The sequence below is a fragment of the Lolium perenne genome, chromosome 4, assembly GCF_019359855.2.
Source record: "Lolium perenne isolate Kyuss_39 chromosome 4, Kyuss_2.0, whole genome shotgun sequence".
Lineage (NCBI taxonomy): Eukaryota > Viridiplantae > Streptophyta > Magnoliopsida > Poales > Poaceae > Lolium > Lolium perenne.
Window position 1 is genome coordinate 181,549,970 of NC_067247.2, and position 10,172 is coordinate 181,560,141.

The 10,172-nt window shown below is 54.0% G+C and overlaps 1 protein-coding gene across 2 annotated transcripts; it reads left to right on the forward strand.

Moving 5' to 3' along the window:
- The first annotated feature begins 5,440 nt into the window (after nt 1-5,440).
- Nucleotides 5,441-8,197, forward strand: LOC127294487 (uncharacterized). 2 transcript variants are annotated; one of them, XR_007846666.2, is made up of 3 exons: nt 5,441-5,974; nt 6,082-6,501; nt 7,663-8,197. XR_007846666.2 is itself a non-coding variant. In XM_051324315.2 (2 exons), exons 1-2 carry the CDS (start codon nt 5,576-5,578, stop codon nt 6,373-6,375), a joined length of 693 nt encoding a protein of 230 aa, XP_051180275.1. In that variant the 5' UTR covers nt 5,441-5,575; the 3' UTR covers nt 6,376-6,618. The 2 variants fall into 2 exon arrangements, 1 of the variants encoding a protein (XP_051180275.1); XM_051324315.2 differs by lacking the exon at nt 7,663-8,197 and having other exon boundaries at nt 6,082-6,618.
- The last annotated feature ends 1,975 nt before the right edge of the window (nt 8,198-10,172 follow it).

Genomic DNA, 10,172 nt, shown 5'->3' on the forward strand with positions numbered 1-10,172 from the left:
AGTTTTGCACAAAACCACAACTATGTCTTTTTGTTGCACGAAACACCATGTTTTGCCGTAAGTGTTGCAAAATTGATATTTAGCAACGATTGACGGCCAATTAGTGTAATTAAGCACACTGTCAACACGAGCAATAGAATAGAGAAGTTTTGGCGGTGGCGGATCTTCATCTGGTGGTGAACCCTCCTACCAGCAGCACTACCCATAGAATAGCGACCCTCGAACATAGGGAAAAGCTACACCGATGAACCCTAGCTCCGGCCGTGGCGGTCTTTGCTGGTGGAGGAGGGCACACCGGCGATCTTTCGTCGGCTCCATTAGAGCATCTCCAGCCGCGTCCCCCAAAGCATCCCCCAAAGCAATTTGGGGCGCGCTGGACCAAAAAACCGTTCCAGCCGCGTCCCCCAAACCCGAATTTTGTTCGGCGCGCCCCGTTACGGTGTCCGGCGCCCCGAGCCCATCCCCGTCCCACAGATGTGGAGGAGAAGGCGGACCAGTTGGCGGCGGCGATGATGGAGGCGCCAACAGATGTGGAGGAGGAGGCGCCAATGGAGGAGGAGGAGGCCGAGGCAGAGGAGACTGAGGTGGAGGACGACGACGAGTTCGAGTGGTCCGACGACGATGGGCCACACCCGGACGAGACAGACAATCAGCAACGCACGCTCGTCGAGTCCTTCGAGTCGGAGAAGAAGCTCCAGGACGACGCTCGTGCCCGTGAAGAGGCGCAGATTCGTCGCGCCGTCGAGCTCTCCCTCCAGGCAGCGCAGCAGGGGAGGGCGGAGGAGGACGCGCGGCTGGAGCGGCGGCGTCTGGCCACGGCCCAACGCAAGGAGAGGAGGCGCGCGCAGGAGGAGCTGCGGCGGAGGGGAGGCGACAATGGGGCGGGGCCGTCGAACGCACCGCCGGGCGGTCAGTAGTCTAGGTTTAGATGAAATCTAGCCGTTTTCATTCAAACTTTGTAATATATAATGAAAATTGAATGAAAACCTTTATTTTCGTGCACCAATATTCATTTGGGGGAGGCGTTTGGGGGACGCGGCTGGAGATGCTCTTAGTTGTTGGGCTGATGTTTCCGGCCATAGCCATGCAGTCGTTTGCCGTCGATCGGCGCCACCTCTTTGTCTGTTCCGTTCCCGTTGACATTGATAGTTGACAGTGGGCCGTTAGGTTATTAAACGTGTGATTTGTGTTTTTTGCAACAATTACTGCGAAACATGGTGTTCTGCGCAAAAGAAAACCGTGGTTGTGGTTCTGCGCAAAAGTTTCCCCAACAACTGGTGTTATCTGCAATTTCCTCTTGTTGAGGTCGTCTTGCTAGTTGCATCCACACTTGGTGAGACGTAGCCATCCCAGCTCCAGCGTTTAATAATGACCACAGTAGCTACATTTGATGGGTAGGGCAGCCCGACGAATTTCGGTACCAAAAGTGATTGTGCGCGTTCATTTGCGTTGGATCAAGGATGTGAAAATGGCCTTCGAACCATGATTGCACGTTTGCGTCTAGGAGTGCCCAGCAGCATGGCGTATTTTTTTAGAAATTTTCATTGATAGAAATACATAGTTGAGATAGTTTAAGCAAAAGAACATATCAAATTTTGATGGAACAACGCCTGGGCGTCTAGTCGTCGCCATTGAGGTCGACGATCTCCGGCATCTCCTATGGCCAGTCCGTTACTGGGGGCAGACATATGGTATACCGGCGACGGAGGAGGAGGAGGAGGAGGAGGAGGAGGAGGAGAAACGGGAGGCAATGTCGTCGGCTCATGCCACTGATCCCACGTCATGGGAGGATCATGAGATGGCCCGCGCGCCTAGCGCTCCGTTGTCCCCGGAGGTGTCACCAGCCTCCCTGCGCCATCTCAGATTCGCGAAGCTGGACGGCGAGGCCATTCCACTAGGCGAGTTGGTCGAGCTTGCTCTGGGAGATAGCGAGCTCGATGTCCTCGTAGCCGTTGAGATACAACGGCTAGTACTCCGGATCCCCACGCCGCACTGCCATTCTCGAAGTGCTCGTCGTCGTCATTGTCGTCTCCGCTCTCAACAAAGTCGTCAACATCACCCTCATCATCGTCGCCGTCGTCCTCGTCCTTGTCGGTCAGGCCGGTCGCGAGTTCCCGGTTGAAGAACTGACGTCACCAAGGATCCTACTCGGCGGCGTGGGTCTAACTCCCGCGTCTCGAACGTGATCCAATTGTTATGAGCCGGTGGCATCGGACCTCGTCACACCGCTCTTGTCCCTCACGCGACACTGGAGGGACCAGGACGCGGTGGGTGTTGAGATACCAGCCTCCTCCCGGTAGGCTGGTATCTGACCGTGACTTAGGTCGGTTCTCCTCCCGTAGCTGGGGCACAAAGTCCATTGGGAGGTAGCCGCGTTGCCGCGTCTTCTTGCTGCCACGCGAGGAGTCGGCCTTGCCATCGTGCTTCGTCTTGCGGAAGGCTAACTTTTTCCCATGGCGTAGGTCGGGAGAAGGCGGATGACGAGGACTACAGAGGTGACAATGGTGTGGGCGAGAAAATAGCCGCCGTTAGTGCCCCTTAAAAAAGGCTGGGTTGTTGCCTCGGCTTCATCAATACCCTGAAGCCACAATGACAGCGCCAACGAAGGCGTGCGAAAGGAGAGGCGCGCATAGAAAGTTACGGTGTGCCGTTCGCCAGTACTAGCACGCCGAAGGCGAAGCAGATGCGGTCGCTAGCGGAGCCAAGTGCAAAGTGCGCGTACGCGTGCCCTGACCATCCAGTGTTTGCGCAGACGAATTCACAAAGCAAATGTAGGACGTGTGTGTGCCCGCGAACACCCTGATCAGTTTGGGTGAGACCGTTGAGCCGCTGCTTTACGCGGGCCGCTGAAACTTTTTTTTTATAAAGGGAATATATTAATATCAAAAGATATCAATTACACTCAGCCTCTGCAGCAACGCCCCACCCTAATGGCAGTACGGATGCACACAACTAAAAAAAGTAAAGAAAACTAAGAAAAAAGTCTCGCTACAGCCTTCTAGACCTAGCAACAGCAATACAACCACCACTGTGACAACACCTGAAGTACAGACTCTCCAAAAGCGACGCCTCTAAGAAGGAAACAGTGCACCAGCGCTGTCGTCGCCGGACCAAAGGTCTTAGGATTTCTCCCTGAAGATAGTCCCCACTCTCAAAACAATGCCTCCAACAAGAACATTGTCAGGCACAACCAGTTAAGGCCAGACCTTGGGTTTTCATCCTGAGAGGTAAGACTCCGAACTTCCCTTGTGCTGCCGCCCCCACATGCATACCACTGTTGCAAGCCCGGAACGCCAAGCAGATCCCTCAGCATCACGTTGACTCGAACCTCCTTTAGTCAGTCCACCAATCCAGCCTTCATGATATTCTTTCTTCTGACTTCACCATGGACCAAAAAGTCACCTGATGTCAACACATGATATAGCTTCGCGGCGCTCCCTCCGGAACCAAACGGTCGGAATAAAAATATGGGTGCGCGCGACCGAATACCACCCGATCCAGCAAACTGCAGGCAAAATATGCACTGTTCCATTCGCCAACGGAGCTTTCCGGAACTCATCTCTCCAGCCAGATCAAAGCAACTGACCTCCGGTAGATCTTCATCTTCGCTTGCGAGAAACCCGAGGACCGGCGCCGCCCCCACGCCGCCAGTCCCTCCTGCTGGATCACAAGAGAAGAAGACGGTGGCGCGGATCATGCGTACCACCGCTGAACCGTCACCGGGGGCGGAGACCGCCACCGCTCCACCGAAACCTCCATGGCTACCGACGGAGAGCATCAGGCCCCGGCCAAGTAGCCGTGCCGCCCGGCTTCCTCCACCGGCACTTCATCACCTCCCATGGAACGCCACCGTGGAAACCCTCTCCTCCCCCTCGTCGTTCGACGGAAGGGGCGCCCCCACCGCCGCCGTGCCCGAGGCCGGGGCCGGGGTTGTGGCCGGCCGGCCGGCCGGCCAAGGCCAAGGCCGGCCGGGGCCGAGGCCGGCAGCGGCGGCTTAGGCGCGGCGATCCGGGGGCGGCTGCTCGGAGAGGACGGGTAGATCCTCCGCTGCCGCCCGGGAGGGGGGCGGGAGAGGAGGAGGCGGCGGCTAGGTTAGGAGGAGGCTAGAGCATTGCCTGGTTGGTGATGTAACGTCCCTATAGTATATATAGTACTTAATGTGGGGTAGTACATATGATTATGGAAAGGGTCGTGCTGAAAATCCTCCGGAGGTTGCCAACCTACGAACCTCCGGGTCCCCTGCCGTCAGATCCTTGCGGGTCTACGGTCAGGATATGTTGTTGACTGGTCGCGGAGCGAGGCTCCCATGTGCACAGCGTCGTCTTCACGGAACAAAGGGAAAAAAAACGACAAAGGATAAGGGTCCGACATCGCCCGCATCCGGTCCCTGCTGCTCGCCTTTCCGCCGTGGAACGAAGGTGGAGGCGTCGGCGTCGCTCATTGCGGTAGTTTGCCAGCAAAAGAATCTCCGCCTCCGGCTTGCAGCGGCGGCGGCCGCGTCGTAGCATTAGCCCACAGAAAACCATCCCCGAAAGCTTCATATATACGAAAAAATCTCCGCCTCAGCCCATCTTCTTCGAGAACCATGGTCGCCGACGGAGAAGACAAGGCAGCGGCCATTTGCAGCACTCGCGCTCACAGGTTGCAGCACCGCTGCTCGCCAATTGCAGCTCCGCCGGACACTGGTTGTAGCTCCGCCGGCAGGCGATTGCAGCTCCACCGCCCCCTGGTTGCAGCTCCAGCGGCAGGGGATTGCAGCTCCGCCGCACGCTGGTTGTAGCTCCGCCCGCAGGCGATTGCAGCTCCGTCGCCCGCTGGTTGCAGCTCCGGCGATAGGCGATTGCAGCTCCGCCCGCAGGCGATTGCAGCTCCGCCGCCCGCTGGTTGCAGCTCCGGGGGCAAGCGATTGCAGCTGCGCCACACGCTGGATGCAGCTCCGCCGGTAGGCGATTGCAGCTCCGCCGCCCGGTGATTGCAGCTCTGCAGCAACGACGACCGCGGTTGGGAGCACCACCGCTCGCTCAATGCCAACGACCATGGTGGCCATAACAGAGGCAGTCAGCCGCACAGCCTCGCCGGTCCCAACACCGCCGGCCATGGCTCACATCGTCGTGGTCCTCCTTGAGAGCGCTTGTAGACAGGGAGATGCGAGATGGCGCTGACAGACGCCGGCGTGGCGGCGTTGCGTGGCTGCAAGACGAACAGCGGAGGAGCACAGCCGCGAGAGGAACAACGGCGGGAGTCCAAGCGCGATAGAAACAGGGGCAGAGCAGGAATTTGTGTCGATGAGGTAGAAAGAGGAAAGGTAGGAGGAGGAAAGGAGCGGTGGGAGACAGACCACGCACGGGATAAGGTGGGCCCCCACAGGACACGCGGCGAACGCTGGATCCGGAGGTTGGGATCAACGCAGTCTCCGGCTGTTTACAATTATTTTCCTTATGGAAAGCATGCCTATACAGTTAGACGCTGCGGATAGCTTCGTCGAAATTTACGCTATATCACAAAAGCAGTCTACCGAGTGCTTTTCTCAAATCCGGGACATTAGTATTGTCGCGCGCGCCCGTCTAGATCGATCATGGAGGCGGTGAGCACGATCATCAAGTTGGCGCAGCAGATCGCTAAAGCGGCTGAGACCGCCCGCCGGAACAGGGACATGTGCCGGCACCTCGCCGGCCGCGCGCTTACCATCGGCAACAACCTCCGCGACTTCAAAGACGCAGCGGCCAGCGGCGACACGGCGTCCAGGCGGAGCGCGCTGGGCAGGCTCAAGACTGCCCTCGACGACGCGCTCAAGCTCGTCGAGTCCAGCCGCCGGCAGAGCCGCTGGCTTGCCTGGCTCTCCAGCGGCAGGACTGCCGCCAGGTTCCAGGACGTCGATGGGAGAATCACCGCCTGCGTCGTTGACCTCGGCCTCGTGGAGCTGCTCCACGCCGGCGCTCAAGGTCGTCCTCCCGCCAACACAAAAGCCGGCCAGGTACCTTACTAGTCCCATATAAATACATAATCAATTTATCAGGAAAATATGGATTGCTTTCGCCCGTATTAATTGCTGACAGGCCATCTCGTTAATTTGTTTTGAAGTCGAAGAAGAAGGAGACGGACCGCAGCGGGAAGAAGAAGAAGAAAGACGGTCCCAAGAATGGCGGCGCCGGCAAAAACAGCAACAAAGGCAAGAAGAAAGAGATCGGTGCCAAAAATGGCAACAAGAGTGGCGGCGCCGCAGCTAGCAACCAGAAGCAGAAGAAGAACGGCGGTGAGCAGCAAGGCTGGAACGGTAGCAGGCAGGTGAAAGGGAAGCCCGCGGCCGCACCGGCACCCCGGCGCTGCGCCGCGCACTCCATGGAGGACGACCCCGGGTCTTGCTCCGTGATGTGATGTCAGTACTCAGTTCGTGCGTGATCAATCCATAGCGCTCGGCGGGTGGCGCGCGGCGACATGAGATGCTGAATCGTCCTGGCCGATGGGCATGGACCCGAGCCATGGTTGGTCAAGCCCGTAAAGGTGCTATGCAAATGATTTCCCAGCAAAAATATGTTTCACTAGTATTGTCTTCACTGACTATGGTGTGACGCTGTGACTTTGCTTTCACGCAAAAAAAAATGTGACTTTTCGTTTCCATTTTGACGGAAATTAGTTACAACATATAATAATCTTGTTGAATACCTAGCGTCCTCAGCCTACTCCCGCGCGCGCTGTTTTGGCCGTAGGATCGTGGCTATAAACGGTTAGGATTGTATGTTTGGAAAAAACGAAACGAGTTACCACTACCCCGGGTTAGATCTCTAGCGTGGCTGACATCTTTGGCCCACTTGATGTTGGCTGTAGTGTTGTTCCTGAGGTATACTGCATCCGGTAAAAAATGACAGCCTCAAAGTCTGCTTTATCTTCTCGCTTCTTCCTCCTGAGACCTGAGTCCTCTCCCCCAATCTCCTCCGCCGCCGCGCGCCGCTCATGCCCCGGCGGAAGCTGCCGTCGTCCCCCTCACTGGAGGTATCCCACAATCTCCCCCAATCTCCGCCGCCGCTGCGCGCTTGTATTTTGGAATTCTCCATGTTCCTCTTCTTTTGAGTGGTCGTGGCACTGCTGCCTCTCATCTCACGCCGCTCCTCCCTCCATCGTCTTCCACCTGCGCTTCTAACCGGAGTCATCCCTCTTCGAGCTTCGAACACCGCCACGCCTGCACTCATCTCTGGCTGCAGTCTCCCCCGTGGCCGGGATGAAAGCTCCCGTGCTCCGAGCGGCTGTGCGCACTACCTCGAGGGCGGACGGCCGCACTGGGAGTAGGCCCCGCCGGCCGCATGCGCGAGTCAGCGTTCCACGAGATCTCTCCGTCTAGCGTGGCAGATTCCAGGAAGGCTCCGCTAGCGCCAAATCTGGGCGTCGTGAGGGCATGAGTAGCACATTCGAGGCCATGGTGGTCCCAAGGCCTAGGCTATTCCCACGGTGACCTTCCTGCGTGCACAAGCGAGGCGACCAGAAACAGCCATCGCGCCCCGGGACCATCGAGACAAACATTCGATGTGTGCTTGCGCCTGGCACGACGGCCATACGCCCGGATCACGCCGGCGTGCGCGAGGTGAAGGCCCTGTTGAAGTTGTTCCTTTCAATTCTTCCCTTCTCTTCTGTTTGCATTATGATGTGCTGAATCCCTTTGCTTTGCAGGATTGCAGTACAAGACTGCTGCAGCTGGTGTCAACTGTCAAATAGTAGTAGTGGTGTAGTACTCAAATTGGAGGCTTCTGATTTTTCCTGCTCTACCGGAGGAGAGCGGTGGAGCTCGGCACCGAGATCGAGGCACGTGACAGAGCTTCTAGGAGACGGTTGCTACTTGCTGGAATCGGGCAGCACATGGCGGCTACACAGGCGGCCGGGAGAGTATCAAGCTGCTAGGGCCTGCTGCCACTGGTTAGCTCTGTCGACGGGAGGCTGCAACACTTAAGCGGCCATCAAGTTCCGAGGTACCTTGAGATGGGTTGAATTCATCCAGGTTCATTGAGATGGGTTGAATTCGATTTTTTCCTACCGTACATGCATCTTGGTTTGAAACGAAGTGGATTCTTTGTTTGTCATACAATTTTCCCGAACAGATTCACGACAAGTAAATACCACTGTAGATGCCAATCTGGAGGACGATGCTCTGTTTTTGGGTCTGTACTTAGTGCCCTTTCAGATTAGCACGAAAGCCATGCGTGAATCACTGCTGCAATTTTTTTAACATGTTTCAGTGACCTAATGATCAATACAAATTCAATGCCAATATATACTGGTTTTCAGTGACCTAATGATCGACAGAAGTTCAATGGTGATAAATGTTAACATTGGACCTTGTGGAGTAGGTCGTGAAGGTAGTGCTCAACTTGATGATAGTTCGGCATAGTTCAATGCCAATGTACTGGCTTCCAATTCTCCTCCATTGATTGTATCCTCAGTGGATTTAGTTTAAGCCATGCAGGAGGACAATCAGAGAACTGCCCCTACATTCTTTAGGTTTAGTTCATGTACCCAGCCAGATGCCCACACTTCAGATTTCAGATTGTCAATTTTCTTGAAAAAAAACATTAACATCAATTGACTGACTTGCTTATCCTATGACACTATGTATTATTGGACAAGAGCAGCTGGTACCACGGACAAACAAATTACACCAATCGGTTATCCAGTGAATCGTTGTTGGAAAAATCCGGCGTGACTATGTTTTTGCTACTTAGTAAATGGTATAGAAAGTCAAATAGTAATATGTCCATACTTATTATGAGTTAAGGTCTCATTCCAATTTTTTCTTGAATCTAATTAAGCTCCTCACCTCCAACACATCAGAGATCGTCCACACATAGAAATATTACTGTGTGGCGCCCTTTCTATTAAATTAGTTGTCAAAGTTATTCACACATGATTTCTTATGCTAGAGTAGTTAATAGCTTAATGGTGAAACTATGGGTCTACTGTGCAGTTGTTGTTTCATTACCAACTGCATTGCAGATATCCGCAATCTTTCTCAATTGTAGTACAGTAAGTATATTAATATTGCGTTTCAAAATATCGAATTTGTATCAATGAAAATGAACATGCACAGCAAGAGTACAATAGGCAAAGTGAAGGAAAGGACCTGAAACAAATCAGGGCAGCTAGGGTACAGACTGAACTGTCAACACTTTTGAGATATTTGTGATACTCTCCTCTAATAAGCAGCCATTGTTGGCCATATACGGTGACCACCAATTTCATGCGCACAGAAGCTTTGGGTAGGGTTGGCAACGCGAGAAATCCTCTGTTCACCCGACTAAGAGCAACATGCGACATTCCAGATCTGAACTAGATCTTTGGTCAGTCAACCATTGTTTTAATTTTTGGGGAGTTGGTTAACGTATTCGAATGCTTCTTACATATTTTTTGTCTATGTGATCTTTGAAGTAGTGATCTGTAGGTAATCAGCAATAGTTTTCCTTATCTCTCACTGAACCTAGGGTTTTGATGCATCTGAAGAGGTTGCAGCTCTGGCAAGTATGGAGGTGTCCATTAGAAATGTCACCTCATAAAGATGGAGAAGGACGCCAGCTACTTATGGATGGCATTACCGTTGTGGAGAACTGAATGAAGATAGTAGTGCTTTCATCAGGTCCCTATAATTGGCAATAAATCCCGAGATACCAGTAGCATCTTATCCATGTAGACCTGGGACCTTCTACGTTTTCCATTCCGCATCAGCCTCTTTTTTTTATCTGCTGATTATCATGTCAGACGTGATGGTTTCTACAGGCTGAGTACCTGATTGTTTTCCATGTTGCTGTAGAGAGGAAATAGCAAACGGCTTGGTCGGCAAGCACTTCTGGACCTGCATAGCCATCTGATGAAAAACATATTATGACCCACATGAACGTGGCTATCAAGACCTCTAAGACCTAGCGCACTATAGGCGGCGCGGCGAAGCGCGCATGTCCATCTAGTGTGCATAAGGGCCACTACGTTCTCTTTAAAGATGGCAATTTTATTCTCGGATCCAGTATCCACGGATATCTAGCTGGCCGAACAAGGGTCTGGAGGGTTGACAAGGGTCTGGAGGGTTGATTAGATTCACGGATTTCATGGGGTGGATATCCGATAATTCATGGAGCAGGCATGAGCAGGAGTTTTGCCCCATCGATACCCCACGAATATCCGATTGACATGTGGGA